The sequence below is a fragment of the Herpailurus yagouaroundi genome, unplaced genomic scaffold (genome assembly GCF_014898765.1).
Source record: "Herpailurus yagouaroundi ecotype Mexico unplaced genomic scaffold, PumYag 28, whole genome shotgun sequence".
Classification (NCBI taxonomy): domain Eukaryota; kingdom Metazoa; phylum Chordata; class Mammalia; order Carnivora; family Felidae; genus Herpailurus; species Herpailurus yagouaroundi.
The window spans coordinates 112,801,462-112,824,059 of record NW_024412376.1 but is presented as its reverse complement, the minus strand read 5'-3'; the positions used below and the strand labels follow the sequence as shown (position 1 = coordinate 112,824,059).

Genomic DNA, 22,598 nt, shown 5'->3' with positions numbered 1-22,598 from the left:
GAATAATTTTAAAGTTTTTTTTTTCAATTAGTCCAAATGGGTGTTATACACCTATCTTTGGAGCTAGAGTTGATTTCTTAAAAATAATCTTTATTGTATATGATTTTATTTTTTTATTTTAAAAATAATTTTTTTTTTAACATTTATTTATTTTTGAGATACAGAGAGAGACAAAGCATGAGCAGGGGAGGGGGAGAGAGAGGGAGACACGGAATCTGAAGCAGACTCCAGGCTCTGAGCTGTTTGTAAGCACAGAGCCAACGTGGGGCTTGAACTCACAAACTGCGAGACCACAACCTGAGCTGAAGTCAGACGCTCAACCGACTGAGCCACCCAGGCACCCTTATTTATATGATTTTAACAGTTCATTAAAATTTGTACCTTATTAAATGGCTCTGACTCTCAAAAGTAGAGAGAAAGTGATATATCTAAGGTCAAAAAGAAACAGTGTTGAATCCTAAGACCATTCAGTATAAACAAAATGTTAGTGAAATCACTCCATGAAAAATGCATAAATCTAAACAAGAAAAGCAGGAGCAGGATTTTTCAGGTGGCCCATGATAAGTGTAAATGGTATGGAGTTAGGACATCATTAGAACTAGAAAAGAAGTTTAGAAATTACAGATAAAGTGTGATTCAGTCAACTACATGTGCAGAGGAAGATAGAGTAGTTTAAAACTATAATAGAACACTACTTCTAGCTGACTTAACCTGAAGCCCTGAAGCTTTTACCAACACCCCTCATACTTTCACCCTGGATTCCCTCTCACCATCTGTTTTCATTGTATTGATATGTATGGAAGCTTTAGTTTTCTTTCTTTTAGAGAGGGGAGTTTATTGGAGGCAGTGCCCAGAGGGAGTTCAGGGGAAGCTTTAGGTCCCCAGGACTGTCATTTCTTAGAGAAGTCAAGGTCCCGAACAGAACATTTTGATATAATGAGTTGGAGAAATTTTAAGGAACAGGTGATTAATAAAAGCTGAATGAAATGTTGAAGAGCTATCTCTTGAGACTCTGGACCCCATCAGAGAATCCTCTGTTATGAAGAAGTGTGACACAGGATTGGGGGAAGACTGAGAAGCTACTCTTTCTGCCCCTGCACAGACATTGCCATCATTCACAAGGGTTAGAAGTTTAGGGTAATCTCCAGAGATTTGTAGCCTCCATGTGAAGATAGGTGTCATAGTGGTGAGGCTTATGAATGGCTTCAAGGGCACTGTGGGCATATTTGAGCCTGGGAAAGAGGAAAATGGGCCAGCTTTAATGGATGCTTACAGATGGAAGCTGCATGGTTCCAAAAAGAGGCATATGTGTTATACCATCACACTGAGAGTGAGAATATGTTTAGAGAGAGAGACACATGAGGAAGAACAAAGAAATTCGCTAAATCTTCTGAGTGTAATGATTTTGAAGGTACCAATTTGAATTCCAGCTAGTGTATGTTTGTTGATGATAACGGATGTGAATACATAAAAACTTCAGAAAAACCTAAATTTTCAAAACGTGGTAACTCTCGTAATGTGGAGGGCACTGGTGAGAAGATGACTATCACAGTGTAGAGGAAATTGTATTTAGATATTCTGATTCCTAGGTTAAAAATCAGAGTTTGGAAAATAAAAATAACGTGAAATTCAAATCATGCTAACGATTAGTTTCTAAAGGATAAGTATATAGGCTTTAGAATCTGAAAAACTGCCTTCAGATCCTAACTCTGCAATATAACAGTTCTGTGATCTCAGACATTTTACTGAACTTCTCTGAACCTTAGCTTCTTATACACAGTTGTAATAATAATACCTCTCCTGGGTTTATTATATGTGAGACCTGGTGGTTAGTAGATGGGAGTAGCTACCAACTGCTACATCAGCTATGGAAGCAAAATCAGCTATTATAACTACCACTGTTACCATTACTCTTATTATTTCAGTTCATCCTTCCAATGAGTAGAGTATCAGTCACCTTTGCTTGTTCCATTGTCATACATTATTTTCCAAAAAATTCCTGGAAAAAAATGAATTTTTGCTCCTATCGTTTCTACTTATCACAGACAAATGCCTCTAACGAGGTAGAACAGCTAGTGAGAAATATGTGTGAATTCTAGGATAAAATAAATTTTCTTAGCTGAAGCATAACCTCAAAATTGGTCAAGACTGTGAATACATGTGTTTAACTGGGGTAACCCAGCAAATCTGCTTATGTGGGAATTTCCTTACAAAACTACTGCCAGTAAAAACAGCTATCTTTATAAAACTTTCATCTGGAGCAAGTTTTAACAGAATCGAGGCCCTTTTGGATCATCTATAGGCTTTAGTGGTAGGGCAGGCCTAATATGTTAACGACCACACTTCCAATATATTTATGTTAGAATTCAGAGAAATTGTCTTTACTTCATGAATTCTACCCAAATGAGTATTGTAATGTAACAGAAGCTCATTTCATAATATTTCTGGCTTTATTTCTTTAATCAAAGAAAGCGATCCAGAAGGTATTTTTATGAGAACTTATTTTCTTCCACACTAACTTAAGTAAAGCACTTTGCCTGATCTGTGTGTGTAAAAGGGGAGATTTAACGTTAATTTCACTTAATGAGAAAATGTAAATGGTTGGTAACAGTAGAGTGTGAACTTTGAAGCTTTCACATTTTAATATTTCCTGGTTTTGTCTGGAATGAATTCTGAAAAGGAGCTCAATGCAATCTGCTCAAAAAGAGATAGCCTTTATTTAATTACCCAACAATACTGGAGGGAACTGAAATCTTTCACCTAATAGGATTAGAAACTGCAAAAATAAAAGGATTTTGCTCTTCCTGCTAAAGAAGGACATTTCTTTTTTGAGTGTGATTAGATCTTTAGAAAAAGATGTCTTGCTTAAAATTAAAATCAAGGATTAATAAAAAATAGTTTTTTAAAATATATAGCTGGTGGTGCAATGTATTACTTGATTGTATAACTTTAGAGCAAAAATTCCCACTTAAAAATTTCTTTTTGGCTCAGAGTTGTTTTTAACTCTATTTTTAAATCTTTTTTTCTTAGTATGTTTTATATGGTCTGTTTCATACAATTTATTAAAACGCTCAGTTTACCCGAAGTAAAACGCTATGAAGTAGGGAAAATTATTGTTGAAGCCTTACAGATAAAGAAATGGAAACCCTGCCTATGACCTACCATGGTCCTTTAGTAGACCAATGTGAGTGGCAGAATAGTGTAAGTGGCTGGTGAGAGGTGGTGCACACAGATGGAGAGCATTGGTCTGAGTCACAGAACCAGCAGTTGAGCAGTCTCTGCCTTTTCCTACTGTGTGGGCTTGGTCACTTCAATTGACTTCTGACATTTTATCTGGAGTTTGAACCCCTGCTTCTTCAACTTAATGTGACCATCAGATCATCTTATGGGTTGAATTTATTTCCTTATCTTTTTCTAAAAATAACAATATGCAAAAATGTCTGATAATGTCTAATATCCAACGTTGGACCATAATAGTTAGACTAATAGTATCACTGCTGTTTATCAAATTTATCTTATATTGTTGTCATCTAAAAATGTATATATAAGGGGCACCTGGGTGGCTCAGTCGGTTCAGCGGCTGACTTCGGCTCAGGTCATGATCTCACCGTCCGTGAGTTTGAGCCCTGCGTCGGGCTCTGTGCTGACAGCTCAGAGCCTGGAGCCTGTTTCAGATTCTGTGTCTCCCTCTCTCTGACCCTCCCCCGTTCATGCTCTGTCTCTGTCTCAAAAATAAATAAACGTTAAAAAAAATTTTTAAAAAAAAAATGTATATACTCTACCACAATAAAGCTTCTCTTTAGTTTGGATTCCTGCAGTGAAAACTACTGTTAAAAATTATAAGTTTATGATAGTTTAGAAAGTTAGATGAAACAGGTTTAGGCGATTTTCCCTGCCATGAGTACAAACATCTAAATATATAGCTATATCCAGGGGATTTACTGAATTTATCTCTTCTGAGCATATATTAGTGTCTTAAAGTCAGACTCAGCTAATATATTTGATAGTTTCTTTCCCTGTTGCAAATCAAGTAAAGATTGATGGGAAACCCTGACCATTTTCCTTGACTAGTAGAACAAAAGCAGGAAAATAAATTGAAATAACCATTAAAATGGAAATGGTTAGAATATTAAAGGATGCTTATTTCAAGACTTTTTCTATAAAAGCCCTGAAAATGATAAAGACTATAAAATGCTCTTTCTGATTTTGTAACCTTTTTTTAGAGAAGACTAAAAATGGTAAGGTAGAAAATTACCAACAAGAAAAACTTGGGGTCAATGAATCACTAAAAGTACTTTTCTAAGGACTATTACAAATATTCTGTTTACAAACACATAGAAAAAAATACAGGCTTTTTAAACTTAAAACAGTTTTACTTTTTTATTATTGCAAATGCAATTATTTAACGATCTCTGAATCATTTGAGCTTGTCTTTTTAAAAAATGAGATTATATATTTTTTTAATTTTATCCCCAAATTTATAGATTAGGAAAATTCCTAATTGCATAAGAAATAGTACCATGCACACTAGAAATGTTTCCTAACAATGTTAACATTGATAGACAATCCTGCTAGATCTATAAGAATTCAAATGAAAGCAATATCAAAATATTAATGCGGATCATGAATAGGAAAATGCTTTTTCTGCTATCTACAATGATATATACTTTTTAAACAGTTTTATATATTTCCTTCAAGGGCTCTTTTCTGAATGACCTGAGAATTTTTGTTTTCCCTCACTATGCCTGAGGATGCTGATAACTGTTCTTTATCAGAGATGAAAAAAATAATATACATACAGGAAAGCACATAAAACATAAATGTACAACTTAATGACTTACCATAAAACAAATATCCATATAGGTATGCTAACCAACCAGCAGCTCTCTGCCTTTCTTTTCTTAGGTACAGTTCTACCCTGTCCCCTAAAGGTAAATATTGTTTTATATTTTTTGGTAATAGATGTCTTGCTTTTTTGAAAATAGTTTTTCATGAGTAAAATAAATTCTTAAACAATATAGTTTAAAAACCTATCAATGGAGTAGTATGTATTTTTTAACAGCTGGTTTCTTTTGTTTAACTTTGTGTTTTTAAGGTTCAACTTTGTTAAATGTGGCTCTAGTTTATTCATATTTGTGGCTGTATGGCAATGATCATCCATTGTGGGGAATAAGCTTAGGAATTCCCTGAGCCTGTACTGATGGGTTAACAAGGCATAAAGAATTAGAAAGCCATAGGATGCTTACGCCCAAATTTGGGTAAACAAGATTAAGTAAATAGGTATAGAGAGGGTGGGGCTAAGGCCCCAATATAGAACAAAGGTATATGAGGTAAAGATTAGGTATTCAGGGAGGAAACGCCCCCCAATTTAGTACTGTAGCAGATAGCTGCTTTCACATGAGGGAAGGACCAAATTAGGTAAACAAGCAAATAGGGCTCTAGACTGCTGCAGGGCAGAGTTGCCCAAAGAGGAGCTAATTAGCAAAAGAAAGGGGCCTTGTTGACCCTGATGGAACAGGTTCTGTCTTTCTTGTCCCCAGAAGTTTAGGTAAACAGAGGTAGTGCCTCACGTCTGCTGTGAACAAGCTTACCACCCAACTGCCCAGCACCAGGATTTTCTTTTGTATTAAACCCAAACCCCCTAACCTGGCATATCTTCAAAACCCCCTTTCCTTCACATCCATGAGTTAATGTTCACAGTTTCACTGTCTCTTTGTGCACGTCCATCACCATGTTTGTAAGCCTTCTGATCCTAATAAAAATGGAGCAAGGACCCTTAATTGGGGCTCTTGTCTTCTCCTGGACATTAGCCATCTCTGACATTTTAATCTTGGGTCCTGCTTTCTTGCTAGACAAGAAAGAACTCTAGACCCAGAGTCTGTGACAATCCCTTGTGTGAATATAACAGAATTTACTTATCCAGTCTACTGTTGATGGTCGTTTTGTTGTCACTATTTTGGCTATTATGAGTAATGCTGCTTTGTATATTCCTGCTCATGTGGGCCCATTTCTAGTGTATTCACTTTGGAGTGGAATTGCTAGTTCCCCAAGTTTATTAAAGCAATTTACTCCACTCCATCCTTGCCAGTTCTTGATATTATCAGACTTTCAATTTTTGTCTATTGGTGTGTAGTTGTGGTATAATGCTTTTATTTTTTATTTTCTTTACTTCTAATGAGGTTGACCCCCTTTTATTGTATTTATTGGCCATTCAGATTTCTTTTTTCTGATGTACCTGTTCTAATCTTTTGTCCATTTTTTTTTACCAAGTTACCTATATTTTCCTTATTGATTTGTAACAATTCCCTATGCATTTTAGGTATTAACCAGTTTAGTTACATGTATTGTAAGTATCTTCCCTCATTCTGTCATTTCCCCTTTTTATTCTTTAATAGTGTCTTTTGAATAATAAAAAATTCTTAATTTTAATAAAATCAAATTGAACACATTTTTTCTTTTGTGCGATACTAAAATAACTTTTTTTTATCTTAAGACATCAGGATATTTATAGAGGTCATCAGACATTTCCTTATTTTCTAAAATATGTATTTCCCATTCTCTCTTTTAGTCATGCAAAATGGCTTTTGCTTCTACTTGCCTGAAAGTGTAAATGCCATCAAATTCGTATTTGCAGTTCAATCCCTTCTCTGAGCCACAGATATGAATTTACAGTTGTTTTCCTCATCTGATTGCTTGTACATTTCAAATGTAACAGATTCAGAAAGAAACTCTTGATTCCCCATCCTCAAACTGGATCCCCTTCCCAAATTTTCCTTTCAGTTGTTCAGGCTCAAAATTTGAGTCAACCTTGATTTCTCCCTTACCCTCAGCCCCTAAATCTAGTCTATCGGAAATTTCTGCTGTTTTTCTCTGCAAATATTTCCTGAATTCAAGTCTTTTTCACCATCTTCACTATTAGCTCCTCAATCCAAGTCAGTCCCATCATTTTCCCGGGTTCCTGCAATAGTCTTCTGACTCCTCTCCCTTCTACTTTTGTATTGTAGTTGTTTCTCTTAGAGTAGTCATATTAATCTTTAGGAAACAGAAAATTGATCATATAAGGCAGCAGAAAGTGCAAAGCCTGTAGAGTCTACTTGGCAGTCCTCTTTTTGGAGAAGCAATTACGTCAATTGTTTTAGATTTTTTTTTTATAAATCATAATGTTCATAAATACTCAGGCAGGGAAATGATTTTATTTTATTTTATTTTATTTTTTTTAATATATGAAATTTATGGTCAAATTGGTTTCCATACAACACCCAGTGCTCATCCCAAAAGGTGCCCTCCTCAATACCCATCACCCACCCTCTCCTCCCTCCCACCCCCCATCAACCCTTAGTTTGTTCTCAGTTCTCAACAGTCTCTTATGCTTTGGCTCTCTCCCACTCTAACCTCTTTTTTTTTTTTTTTTCCTTCCCCTCCCCCATGGGTTCCTGTTAAGTTTCTCAGGATCCACGTAAGAGTGAATACATATGGTATCTGTCTTTCTCTGTATGGCTTATTTCACTTAGCATCACACTCTCCAGTTCCATCCACGTTGCTACAAAAGGCCATATTTCGTTTTTTCTCATTGCCACGTAGTATTCCATTGTGTATATAAACCACAATTTCTTTATCCATTCATCCGTTGATGGACATTTAGGCTCTTTCCATAATTTGGCTATTGTTGAGAGTGCTGCTATGAACATTGGGGTACAAGTGCCCCTATGCATCAGTACTCCTGTATCCCTTGGATAAATTCCTAGCAGTGCTATTGCTGGGTCATAGGGTAGGTCTATTTTTAATTTTCTGAGGAACCTCCACACTGCTTTCCAGAGCGGCTGCACCAATTTGCATTCCCACCAACAGTGCAAGAGGGTTCCCATTTCTCCACATCCTCTCCAGCATCTATAGTCTCCTGATTTGTTCATTTTGGCCACTCTGACTGGCGTGAGGTGATACCTGAGTGTGGTTTTGATTTGGATTTCCCTGATAAGGAGCGACGCTGAACATCTTTTCATGTGCCTGTTGGCCATCCGGATGTCTTCTTTAGAGAAGTGTCTATTCATGTTTTCTGCCCATTTCTTCACTGGGTTATTTGCTTTTCGGGTGTGGAGTTTGGTGAGCTCTTTATAGATTTTGGATACTAGCCCTTTGTCCGATTTGTCATTTGCAAATATCTTTTCCCATTCCGTTGGTTGCCTTTTAGTTTTGTTGGTTGTTTCCTTTGCTGTGGAGAAGCTTTTTATCTTCATAAGGTCCCAGTAATTCACTTTTGCTTTTAATTCCCTTGCCTTTGGGGATGTGTCGAGTAAGAGATTGCTACGGCTGAGGTCAGAGAGGTCTTTTCCTGCTTTCTCCTCGAGGGTTTTGATGGTTTCCTGTCTCACATTCAGGTCCTTTATCCATTTTGAGTTTATTTTTGTGAATGGTGTGAGAAAGTGGTCTAGTTTCAACCTTCTGCATGTTGCTGTCCAGTTCTCCCAGCACCATTTGTTAAAGAGACTGTCTTTTTTACATTGGATGTTCTTTCCTGCTTTGTCAAAGATGAGTTGGCCATACGTGTGTGGGTCTAGTTCTGGGGTTTCTATTCTATTCCATTGGTCTATGTGTCTGTTTTTGTGCCAATACCATGCTGTCTTGATGATGACAGCTTTGTAGTAGAGGCTAAAGTCTGGGATTGTGATGCCTCCTGCTTTGGTCTTCTTCTTCAAAATTACTTTGGCTATTCGGGGCCTTTTGTGGTTCCATATGAATTTTAGGATTGCTTGTTCTAGTTTCGAGAAGAATGCTGGTGCAATTTTGATTGGGATTGCATTGAATGTGTAGATAGCTTTGGGTAGTATTGACATTTTGACAATATTTATTCTTCCAATCCATGAGCAGGGAATGTCTTTCCATTTCTTTAAATCTTCTTCAATTACCTTCATAAGCTTTCGATAGTTTTCAGCATACAGATCCTTTACATCTTTGGTTAGATTTATTCCTAGGTATTTTATGCTTCTTGGTGCAATTGTGAATGGGATCAGTTTCTTCATTTGTCTTTCTGTTGCTTCATTGTTAGTGTATAAGAATGCAACTGATTTCTGTACATTGATTTTGTATCCTGCAACTTTGCTGAATTCATGGATCAGTTCTAGCAGACTTTTGGTGGAGTCTATCGAATTTTCCATGTATAATATCATGTCATCTGCAAAAAGCGAAAGCTTGATTTCATCTTTGCCAATTTTGATGCCTTTGATTTCCTTTTGTTGTCTGATTGCTGATGCTAGAACTTCCAGCACTATGTTAAACAACAGCGGTGAGAGTGGGCATCCCTGTCGTGTTCCTGATCTGAGGGAAAAAGCTCTCAGTTTTTCCCCGTTGAGGATGATGTTAGCTGTGGGCTTTTTTTTTTTTTTAATTTTTTTTTTTTAACGTTTATTTATTTTTGAGACAGAGAGAGACAGAGCATGAACGGGGGAGGGGCCGAGAGAGAGGGAGACACAGAATCGGAAGCAGGCTCCAGGCTCTGAGCCATCAGCCCAGAGCCCGATGCGGGGCTCAAACTCACCACGGACCGTGAGATCGTGACCTGAGCTGAAGTCGGACGCTTAACCGACTGAGCCACCCAGGCGCCCCTGTGGGCTTTTCATTAAAGGCTTTTATGATCTTTAAGTATGTTCCTTCTATCCTGACTTTCTCAAGGGTTTTTATTAAGAAAGGGTGCTGGATTTTGTCAAAGGTCTTTTGGCAGGGAAATGATTTTAAAGGAGTTTATTTGTTATAAGGTATACCAACAATTTGTGTATATATTTCACCAAGTTGGTTAAATTTGCACTTCTTTTCCATGAAGTAAATGACTTCAGCGTAGGTCACTTCACAATTTACATGAGGAAGTATAAGATTTCATCATAGTGAATGTAGTTGTTCTGATACTCAGGTGTTGTGATTCTCCTCCAAAGTCTTGCCCTCAAATTTAGAATAAAATCAAAACTTCTTTGGCCCATGTACCTATTTCTTCAACCTCCTCTAACACATGTTTTTCTTCAGTAGTTTTACTCCAACCACATTGACTTCTTACTGTTCCTCGAACTCACAAACTTGTCATCTCAGGACAAGTTATACTTGCTTGTTTCTCTGCCAGGCTTGTTCTTTCCTAGAAGTTGGCTTGACTAGATCAGAATAAAGCTTGGCACATTATAAGTGCTCAAAAGCTATTGATAAACAAATGATGGGTAAAACAATGAATGACTGGTTAGATGGATGAATTTTGTAGGGAAAAACCCTTTTATTAATGTATTCCCTGATTTTTATTGCATTAGTACTTTCAGTCTAATTTGTATGATTGGAGGTTAAAGGTAGAGGTCACCCTGGAAAACGCTCTGAGAGTTCTGTTTGCTTTTTGAATTCCTCAGTTTCATTCAGTTGCTTTTTTTTCCCCCTCCAAAATGGATTTCTACTTTATTTGAATTTTGATCAGTTTGATTTATTTACTCTAGATGATGTATGTTTTATGGTTGTGCACCAGCTTAAACAATGTCCCAATACTCTGAAATTCCTCTCTCTCTCAGAGATCTTATGCTTCCCCCAAACTATTTCCTAATTGTGAGTAGAATCTTAGCCTGGAGGGGACCATGGAAATAATCTATTTTTAAGCCTGACCTTTTGCAGAAATCCTTTAAAACATTTCTGCAGGTGATCATCCAGATTTTGCTTAAGTATCTCCCTTGACAAGGGACCTGTCCTTAAAAAGACAACTGATGCTTATAGAAATGAGTCACTTGAAATATGCTTGGAAAAGATCTGTTTTCCCCATAGGAGATTAATCAAACTGATTAGAAATGAAAAGGGCTGTGTTTTGAGATTTGGATTACATAGACATATGAAAAATGGAAAGAAAACAACTATTTTCGATCTGTTTGAACCATTTAATGTTTAGCAAACTGGAAAATAGAAATTGAATTGTGTAAATTAGAATCTATGACAGATTTAGATAAATAATCTAAGAAGTTCTTTGTTCCATTCCCATTTAAACGAGAGTAATTATTATTCATGGCAAAGTGGTACTCTGGAAGACTCCCTTTTGATATTATAAAATATTTCTCCTGAATCTTCTAGGACCTCCCATAAATATTAAAATTGCTTTCATGGAGTTACTTAGCTGTCAGTAACATGGAACCCATTAGTACGTTAAAAATAAATAAAGAAGGTCCTCAGATATTCCTTCTCTTATAAATAAACATATTTGCTAAATAATATTTTATTTTCAATAAATTGAATTTGTTCTGTTTTCTGCTAAATAAGTACTTTATATAGCTTTCAATACATAGGAATAAATAAAAATGTTTATGAATATGTGGGGGCATGTACACACACACACACACAAACATGTACACACCAACACACCTATACACAAAAACATGCTCCCCTTGAGGCTTACACTAAGTTACCAATTTAACATTGTCCTCACCAGGTGAAGCCAGGGAGTGTCAGGCTGGACGCTTGCCTCAGTTATAGAGCTTGATTATAAGGCAGCAGAAAGTACCAAGCCTTTAGAGTCGGCTTGGCAATTCTCTTGTTGGAGAACCAATTAAATAAATGGTTTGGATTGCCATTCATAAATCATAACTTCCATAAATTCTTAGGCAGGGAAATGGTTTTAAAAGAGTTTATTTGAAATGACATGTATCAATAATTTGCACATTTCACCAAGTTAGTTAAATTTTCAACTTCTTTTCCTTAAAAGTAAATGACTCCACTGTAGGTCTCTTCACAATTTACATGAGGAAATACAAGAAGTTTTTATCACAATGCATGTTGTAGTTCTGATGCCCAGGTGTTGTGAGTTAGCTTTTAGAAGGAGGAAGCCCTGACACATAGATGGTCATGCGTAACCAAGCTTTAATTAATGTCAGGATCCCATAAAAATTCAGTTACATTCGTGATTCAAACTACATAAATTACTGTGCCATTAAATTTTAATGGATTTTATTTACGTTCATTGGTAATGTGTGTGTAAGGAAGAGAAAGGGAGAAAAAAGGAGAGAGACATTTCTTTTCTAAAACAGTTTTATTTTTTTTAATTTTTTTTTAATGTTTGTTTATTTTTGAGACAGAGAGAGACAGAGCATGAACGGGGGAGGCTCAGAGAGAGAGGGAGACACAGAATCTGAAGCAGGCTCCAGGCTCTGAGCACAGGCTCTGAGCCTCACCACAGAGCCCGACACGGGGCTAGAACCCACAGACCATGAGATCATGACCTGAGCCAAAGTCAGACGCTCAACTGACTGAGCCACCCAGGCACCCCAAGACAGTTTTACTGAAATTAAACTGTTTAACCCTTCTTTTTGCAAAATAACTTCACATTTGACTTTAAATTCATTACTTGGATTTAGCTATTGAGGGTCCTTATATTCTCAAAAATGACCACCACTGGGGTGATCTTTAGTTCTTAAGATTATTCCTACTTAGTTGTTCAAAAGCACTGTATAGTTGGAAGTTACTTAAGAAGGTTGCACAGGTGTCTTTCATCAGTTTACAGAGGAAGTAAATTCTCTCTTTCACATAGATGAGAGATATTTTTAAAGTTTATTTATTTATTTTGAGAAAGAGAGTGGGGAGGGGTGGAGAAAAAACAGAGAGAATCCCAAGCAGTCTCCACGTTGTCAACTTAGAGCTTGATGCAGGGCTTGATCTCAACGAAGTGTGGAGATCATAACCTGAGCTGAAACCAAGAGTCAGGCACTTAACTGACTGAGCCACCCAGGTGCCCCAAGATATTTTTAATAAAATTCATCATAAAAATTATAATTCTTTGGGTCTCAGTTGAGCAGTGACTATTTTAGCTTTGATCTTAAATACCTGAAATTCCTCAGTTTCTTTGGGAGTGTGTTCTTATAGGGTAATTAAGATTGCTGTACAATGACTTCACATATTTAATTTTAGGACTTACACCGCCTATTGAGTAACCAGAAATTTCAAGTAAATAGGATTTTTATTTCCTCGTGCTATTCTTGCTGCCTTGACTATTATTCTACCATTATCAGCTTCAGTGAGACTTTTCAGGGAAGACTCCTCCAATGCTGCAGACTTGTCCAGATTCCTCTAATATCTTCTCTCAGGGTACCTGTTTTTCTCACTATGAGCTCTTATCACAACTGTAATAAAATTGTTACCTCTGTAACTAGTTTACATGTTTCCCCTGGCACACAGCCACAATACTATGCAACATTCATATAGCTTTCTTGAGAAAACAAAATCTGTAGTAATAAAGAACAAATTGTGTTTGTGAAACGATATTTATGTGACAGGAGGTTAAAATAGGGCAATTTCGGGTTCTTTTGCAGCTGAAAGGCAAGGTTTTGGAATTTTAGACGTACACCAGCATACAGACTTTGCCACAGAGATGCCTTTATTGCTCTAGACCCCAGTTTTTTCAGTTATCCAAGCACGGTAGGCTGTCACTCGCGTATATACTCCTGGCTTATCTGGCAGACCACATTGATCCCCCCAGCTTACTATCCCCACAAGGAACCAAAGCCGCCGTGAGTCCTCTTGAACTAGTGGGCCACCAGAGTCACCCTGAAAGAAACACAATGATTGAATTTAAGTGTGAGACCACCCTGAAGTATTAAGGAGTTTATTTCTGTCAGTAGAAGTCACACTCATTATGACAATAAAAATAATCTGACATTTCCTGTTGAAATGTTACAGCAAGTTGAAATAGTGTACCAATTTCATGTGAAAATTAACCAAAATCCTTTAAGAACACACACTGTTCCTTCCTCAGGTGTGAGAAGATGAGGTGCATGTTTCCCAGACTGTCCTCAGTCACTTGGTGGACTGCTTCCCATCCTAGACTTTACCTCCTCCAGGAAGCTTTCACAGGGCTGTGCCTTCTTTCCCACCGCCACCCCTTCTAGCTTTGGGTTGGGTTGGTTTTTTACTTCCTGTGTTCCACATCTTGTGTGTATCTCTTTCACCACTTCTATATTATTTTATGCAAACACATTGTATGCCTGTTTGAACTTACTCCCTTGCACCAATTCCCCTTGTGACAGCCGCACATTGCTGCAAAACTCACAGCATTTAGTATACTTATTCATTGTCTGTTTTTCTGGTTATTTTGTAAGGTCTGCCAGGGAAGGCATACTTATTCTGGACCCTGCTATATCCTAAGCTTCTAGCTCACAGGAGATGCTAAGCAAATATTTGTTGAATGGATGAAGTTTCATTTATCTTCCTATTCATAGTACCTGCATGGTGTCTGATGATAATAATATATCATCAAAAAGTATTCTTTGGTGAATAATCACAAAGAAATTTATAAGGCAATGAGTAAAACATTCCTTATGAAATACTGGCCAATTATAATAACCCAACCAACAAATATTTGTACATGCAATAATCTAGCTGGGGAGATAAATTTAGTCCATTTTACATGCTGCATGGTAGATTGAGTCTGTGGGTTCTGGAGTTAGATAGACTGGGTAAGAAGAATTCTCCACTTCTCAGCCATATGACCTTCAGTAAAGTATTTAATAGCTTTTCTGATCTCAGTTTCCTCATCTATGAGTAATGTTTCTATATGTTTAAATGAGTTTTATACATGTAACACTTCCAGTATAGCCTGGCATACAGTCTGTACTACTAATAAAAGCCAACTATTATCAAGTGTGCTTTTAGAATGCTTTGCTATTCATTTGACTACACTTTGTAGCTAGCTCTTCTAATTACTGGTTTAGATTGGGAGAAGGGTCAGTGTGTGAATCACCAATCGCATGGCAAGCACTGCATGGAGCTGATTGGCACCTGCCGCCTTCAGGTTGTGTGTTCGTGCTCCAGCTACCCAGTTCTTTTTCATCGTTGTGCTTCTGCTGCTATTCTTTCTAGTAAGGAATTTCTCTGCATAATATCTAAGAGTGGACGAGCAGGTGTTAAACTAAGAGAGACATGTAATTTATCCTGTATCTGGACAGCTTCACTGCCTGGTTGTGCAGGCATTTTAACTTGTGTTCCCTCTTCTAGACTATAGCCCTGATGAGTGCAGGGAACACATAGTTGTCTAGCACTGTATCTGGTGCACAGAAAACATACAATTTCTATGAATAAATGAACTGAAACAAGTATGATCTCATAATCTCTTTTGTAAAGTGCTAGTTCTTTCTTTTTTTTTTTTAATTTTTTTTCCAACGTTTATTTATTTTTGGGACAGAGAGAGACAGAGCATGAACGGGCGAGGGGCAGAGAGAGAGGGAGACACAGAATCGGAAACAGGCTCCAGGCTCTGAGCCATCAGCCCAGAGCCCCACGCGGGGCTCGAACTCACGGACCGCGAGATCGTGACCTGGCTGAAGTCGGACGCTCAACCGACTGCGCCATCCAGGCGCCCCAAATGCTAGTTCTTTCTGATGCACAAACTCTATGTATTGTAGTATTTCAGCTGAAAATTAGTGAGGTCCAGAGTGGAACACATAGGGGGAATTTCATGATGACTTGATCTGGGCTTGAGGGGAAGAGTGGAAATTGTGTATGCAGAAGGAAAGGGACATTTTGAGTAAGGCATGAGTAATGACCTTTTATATTTCATGTGTTTCCCTAAGTCGGTTCTAATTAATGCTGAATTGTCAGTGTAGATGTGTGTTACTTATTTGGTGAACTTTTTGAAAACTATGAAGTTTGAGAATTTTTTGTTACAGAACTGGCAATAAAAAAATAGGAAGTGGAACAAGAAGTGTTTCCTATCACAAAGACATCTCCACTTAAAGGGAACAAAGGGCTAATGGGTAATTAATGGTTTCTTGAAAACTGATAAACAGTTCCTCTCCATTTATACACAACTTGTGGTCAATAAAAATGTTTCATTTAGGGGAAAATGCCCAAAATGTGAAAAAACTGTGGAAGAGCTACTTCTTACCCATTTTTTCAAGAATGTGAGAACTAAAATATAAAAGTCAGTAATGTATGCAAACCATAAGAGACTCTTAAAGATAGAGAACAAACTGAGGTTTGATGGAGGGAGGTGGGTGGGGGATGTGCTAGATGGGTGATAGGTACTAAGGAGGGCACTTGTGATAAGCACTGGGTGTTGTCTGTAAGTGATAAGTCACTTAATTCTACACCTGAAACCAATTTTACCATATATGTTAATTAGAATTTAAGTTGAAATAAAAAAGTGAAATAAAAAAATTGAAATAAAAAACTGTCAGCATTGTTTGAGGAAAGAATAAACTTGATTTTTCTGCATACAATTTCCCCCCACCCCCAAAACAGCAGCAGATTCCCCAAGAAAAGATTAATTTTTCTTAATTCCAGAAATGTAATTTTGGATACTAAGTAGTTATTGCTGTTACTATATGAGGTTGGATTTCAGACATAGGATCAAAATCTATTAAAGGATATAACCACATTAATTGCTTAGATAATTTAATTAAAAATGTTAGCATTAAAATCCTATTGTAATTATTTTAAAGTAAGAATTTCATAGTTATTTTCATTTTTATGTTTGGTTTAAAAAGACAGGACCGATCTAAATAGTTCCCCCCTCCCTCATTTGTGCTGTTTTACAATTGTAGAAACTGTTGTGACTGAAATAACTAAGCTTTTTGTGTACATTTTTTATCTTCAGGGTGGTGATATTCAGGTGTTATTTATATTAAAAATCACAAAGAAAGTTCTTAAAATTAATGTTGGATCAATTTCATAAGAGAATTTTAACTGTAAAATCTATATAACAATTTTTTGGAGGATCAGGGCTATGTATTCTAATTATGTTACCTCTATGCTTATCACAGTATCACATGCCAGTAAGTGCTTATGAACTTGGATGATGACATGATAACATTATTTTGAACTTACTCGGCATGCATCCACTCCACCTTGAGGTAGTCCAGCACATAGCATTCCCGACAAAACAGCTCCATTATAACTAGTTGGTGCATTACATGCATCATTACTTATTATTCTGACCCGTGCTTGCTGTAGATCTGAAACTGTGCTACCTGTGAAGTATAAAGCAGAAATGGAATGGGTAAATTAATGATTCTATGTCAAACATGGGAAGGAATAACTGGACTCCAAAACACTGTATCTTATTTAGCAAAGCAGGCTATGGAAGATATATTGGGAGTTTCTTTTCAGCAAAGATGCCCATAGTAAAGAAGAATAAACCCTCTCCACAGATCAATTTTATTTTTTTACCTTACTTTGTGATGCAGTGCCCCTTGGACCTCAAGAGCAAAACATATCTGCTATTTTAATATTGACTAGCAGCATTTAAGTTATTCACTGACTGACTTTGAATTGGAAAATTACATATTGAGTAAACTTTAATTTACCAATGAAGGAGAAACCAGTCTGGTTTCAAGGCTAAAGAAATAATTTATTTTACTTGTATTGATGTTCCTTCAAAATGGCACTGCCATTTTTATGATTGGCACACATTTTATCTATTACACCAAATTACTTTCAGTGGTGAAAACACAATGAGGTATTTTCTAGGACAATTAAGTCTTCATATTATTTCTTGGAGATACAATCTACAGCATGAGCTGAAGCATGTGGAAATTGTTAATGCTGTGTCCTTCCACGCCCTGGTTGATATTCTCTTCACCATGGCCCTATTTGTTCTTTTACATTGCCCTCATTATTCATTCAATAAACAAAGAGTGAGCAGTGCTTATGTGTGTAGAGTTTCTTGCTCTAGAGGTAGAATTCATTTCATCTCAGAATACCTTAATGATTGTTAACACCTTAGAGAGTGTTAAAACCCTTAGAGAATACCTATCAAAATCTTCTTTTCAAAATTAAAAATTTTCTTTATATGAGAGACATTTGAGACCTATAGAGTCCCTGGTTCATTGAAGAACTCATGTTTCTTCACCACTTTTATTTTACATTTCCCTATTACTATGTTTGAGAATCCCCCATGATTTCTAGGGACACTGCTTTGCTTTGCTGAGGATATGTAGTAATAACTAGAGGTTGGACTCATCAGAATATGGGGTCGTTCCTTCCACAGAACATGTCCTTCAGGTGTTCCCTAATTAAATTACATAACAGCAAGTCCCAGGAGATTTTGTTGTTGTTGTTGTTTGATTTTTCCTGAGACACTTACCGCCATATTCTTGAGATCCCCATCCTGTTACATAAGCAGTAGACCCAGGCGGAATATTCTGGGTAGCCTCCGGGAGACACACCCTATGGATATCTTTGGTAAAGGTGATGCCTCTGTCAAGTTGTATAGCTGCAATATCATTTTCATGAGTTGCAGGGTTATAATTGCTATGGATTAAAATAGTCCTTACTCCTCTTCTCTGTTTAGGAAATGTTGTTGAAACACCGAAAGTGACAGTCCACTGACGAGGATTAGGGTAGCTAAAAAAATATGAGAATGTGTTTTGAAGAGTGAATTTATGAGCATTTCACATATTTCAATTTTGCGTTTGCCATCCCTTTCCCGGCTAGCAACTATTTGATCAATATCTCTTTGGTATATATTTTCTGGATTACATAGTTAGTAAATGAATGATAATTTGTCTAAAGGGTCTGCGAATTGAAGAGTTGATTAACTCAGTGTTGCTCTTAAGCTTGAATAAAAATAAAATGTATCCACGCAACAACAATTTAAGAGTTTTGTGGAGTTTAGATATAGGTGATACAGAAATAAAAATTATATGTCCAGGAAATAATCTTATAATGTACAGTAGCTTATGTAAGAGTGAATGCTAGTTAAAAATTCTAAAGAAAAAAGTAGTTTACAACCACCGAATACATGAATTTTTCATATTGAACTTCTTTTGATCAGTCTCTTTACAGAGAAAATTTTAAAGCTATTGTTCTCTTCTTTCCCTCCCTTCCTTTTCTTTCTTCCAGCAAACAAATAAGAGCATGATTTTGGAATCAGTTAGAATTAGGGGTGCCTGGGTGGCTCAGTCGGTTAAGTGGCCGACTTTGGCTCAGGTCATGATCTCGCGGTCTATGAGTTCGAGCCCTGCGTCAGGCTCTGTGCTGACAGCTCAGAGCCAGGAGCCTGTTTCAGATTCTGTGTCTCCCTCTCTCTGACCCACCCCCATTCATGCTCTGTCTCTCTCTGTCTCAAAAATAAATAAATGTTAAATAAAAAAAAATTAGAATTAGATTTAAATCTTGGCTATGCCATATATTAACTGTGTTATTTAGGGCAACTTACTTCATATCTTTAATTCTCAGTTTATTTTTGCACAAAATGTGACTGATTATATGCCCTCACTCAGTTGTAAGTATTGAAACAATGTTTGGCATACAAGGTAAGCACTCAGTGGAAATAACTATTATTTTCATTAGTTATAGTTGAACAAGTCATTACTACATGTTTACTTTGTATAAGAAACAGTATGAGTCTCTGGGAATAAAAATATAAATAAATAACTATGCTACAGGAATCAGACAACAAAAAGACATAAAAAGTATCCAGATTGGCAAGGAGGAAGTATAACTTTCATTATTTGCAGCTGACATGATATTATATATAGAAAACCTTAAAGACTCCACAAAAAAACTGCTGGAATTAATAAACAAATTCAGTAAAGTCCCAGGATACAAAATCAACATACAGAAATATGTTGCATTTCTATACACCAATAATGAAACAGGGAAAAAGAGAAATTAGGAATCAATCCCATTTACAATTGCACCAAAACCAATAAGATACCTAGGAATAAACCTAACCAAAGAGGTAAAGAATCTGTACACTGAAAACTATGGAAAGCTGATGAAAGAAATTGAAGAAGACACAAAGAAATGGAGAAAAATTCCATGCTCATGGATTAGAAGAACAAATATTGTTAAAATGTCTATGTTACCCAAAGCGACCTACATATTCAATGCAATCCCTATTGAAATAATACCAGCATGCTTCACAGAGCTAGAACAAGCAATTCTAAAATTTGTATGGAACCAGAAAAGACCCAGAATAGCCAAAGTAATGTTGAAAATGAAAAATAAAACTGGAGGCATCACAATTCTGGATTTCAAGCCGTATTACAAAGCTGTATTCATCAAGACAATATGGTACTGGCACAAAAACAGACACCTAGATAAATGGAACAGAATAGAGAACCCAGAAATGGGCCCACAAATGTATGGCCAACTAATCTTCCACAAAGCAGGAAAGAATGTCCAATGGGAAAAAGACTAACTCTTCAACAGTTGCTGTTGGAAAAACTGGACAGCAACATACAGAAGAATGAACCTAGACCACTTTCTTACACCATAGCCAAAAGTAAATTCAAAATGGATGAAAGACTTAAATGTGACACCTGAAACCATAAAAATCCTAGAAGAGAACTCAGGTGGTAACTTCTTTGATATCAGCCATAGCAACTTCTTTCTAGACATGTTTCCTGAGGCAAGGGAAACAAAAGCAAAAATAAACTATTGGGATTACTTCTGCACAGTGAAGGAAACAATCAACAAAGCTAAAAGGCAACCTTCAGAATGGGAGAAGATATCTGCAAATGATATATTTGATAAGGTGTAGAAGGTTTATTACCCAAAGCATATAAAGAACTAATAAATCTCAACACCCAAAAAACAAATAATCCTATTAAAAAATGAGGAGAAGACATGAACATTTTTCTGAAGAAGACATACATTCAGCAGACACGTGAAAAGATGCTCAACATCACTGATCATCAGGGAAATACAAATCAAGACTACTCTAAGATACCACCTCACACCTGTCAGAATGGCTAAAATCAACAACACAAGAAACAGGTGTTGGTGAGGATATGCAGAAAGGGGAACCCTCTTGCATTGGTGGGAATACAAACTAGTGCAGCTACTCTGGTTTGCTCAAAAAGTTAAAGAATAGGATTACCCTGGGGCACCTGGATGGCTCAATTGGTTAAGCATCCTACTTCGGTTCATGTTATGATCTCAAGGTTCATGAGTTCAAGCCCTATTGCAAATTCTGTACTGACAGCTCAGAGCCTGGGGCTTGCATCAGATTCTGTGTCTCCCTCTGTCTCTCCTCCTCCCCTTCTCATACTTTGTCTCTCTCCTCTCAAAAATAAATAAACATTAAACAAATTTTAAAAAAATAGGACTATCCTATGATCTAGCAATCACACTACCAGGTATTTACCCAAAGAGTACAAAAATACTAATTCAAAGGGATACATGCACCCTAATGTTTATAGTAGCATTATCTACAATATCCAAATTGTGGAAAAAGCCCAAGTGTCCATCAACTGATGAATGGATAAAGAAGAGGTGGTACACACACACACACACACACACACACACACACACACACACACACACACTGGAATATTAGCCTTAAAAAGAATGAAATCTTGCCCTTTGCAATGATGTGAATAGAGCTAGAGAGTATTATGCTAAGTGAAATAAGTCAGAGAAAGACAAACACTATATGATTTCACTTATATGTGGAATTTAAGAAGCAAAACAAACAAGCAAAGGGGAAAAAGGAGAGAAAAACAAACCATCTAAGAAACAGAGGCTTAACTATAGAGAACAAACTGATAGTTACCAGAGAGGAAGTGGGTGGGGGGATGGGTTAAACAGATGATGAGGATTAAAAAGCACCAGGTGTTGTATGAAAGTGTTGAATCACTATATTGTACACCTGAAACTAGTATTACACTGTATGCTAACTTTCTGGAATTTAAAATCTTAAAAATATATAAATAACTATGGTCTCTGTTCATGAGCAGCTCCACATGAGACAATTAAGTATCATAAATCACAGGGACTACTGCTAAAGATAAGTGAGCAGATTTCTGTGAGAGTACCATGGGGGAGGAAGAAAGCATCAGGGAAGACTTCATAGGGGAAGTGATAACTCAAAAATCTTCTCATGGACTCTTGGAGGGCCTTATCACATCTATATATCTTGATGTAAGGCTGGCTGTGTCCCCCAAAATCCTCGTTGATGGGTTCCCAGTGACAATCAGGCCTACTGGAAGTGTGCCAATATAAGGTTCACATAGTTTGTTAGCTTTCCTGGATCAATTTAGTAGTGAATAGAAGGATTGGGGAGGCATAATTCAAAGATGTTCCAAGCATTTAAAATCATGAATTATGGGGTGCCTCGGTGTCTCAGTTAAGTGTCTGGCTCTTGATCTCAGCTAAGGTCGTGATCTCACTGTCTGTGGGAATTGTTTTGACAGCGCAGAGCCTGCTTGGGATTCTTTATCTCCCCGTCTCTCTGCCCCTTCCCTGCTCACTCTTTGTCTCTCCAAATAAATAAAAAAGTTAAAATCATGAATTACTTTGGTAAACGTTGATGATATTTATAATGGTGACTTTCATTATAGTGATATCCTTTACTTAGCTTTTGGTAGTTGGGTCTGCATAGGGCTTAGAATACAGACTGTTTATGTATTACATCCTTTGTTATACTAAATCCAAGCATTTGCATTTCTGGTTCCCACACTCAGAAGCGATTAAAATCAATTCGTTCCATAGTTCTTCTTTGGCCTTTCAAGTGGAAATAAAGATTGAACCTTTAGCTCCAGCCAGATTGCATTATTCTCTTACTATTTTTCAGGTTTAAGAGCATTTTCTCAATCTTCTTCTTCTCCCTAAAATGTTAATATCCCTTCCTCCATTTCTTCGTATTGGAATTCTGAAAA

General features: G+C 36.8%; 1 protein-coding gene across 1 annotated transcript in view; it reads right to left on the bottom strand.

The window, feature by feature from the left end:
- Positions 1-13,250: 13,250 nt before the first annotated feature.
- The window catches only part of LOC121040212 (transmembrane protease serine 11D), a 52,014-nt gene continuing 42,666 nt past the window's right edge, over positions 13,251-22,598 (bottom strand). The window contains exons 9-11 of the mRNA XM_040490648.1: positions 18,077-18,336; positions 16,819-16,961; positions 13,251-13,542 (exon numbers count right to left, since the gene is read on the bottom strand). Of these exons, the coding sequence (XP_040346582.1) occupies positions 13,381-13,542; positions 16,819-16,961; positions 18,077-18,336 (565 nt within the window). The 3' untranslated portion in view covers positions 13,251-13,380. The remainder of the gene's footprint in view (positions 13,543-16,818; positions 16,962-18,076; positions 18,337-22,598) is intronic.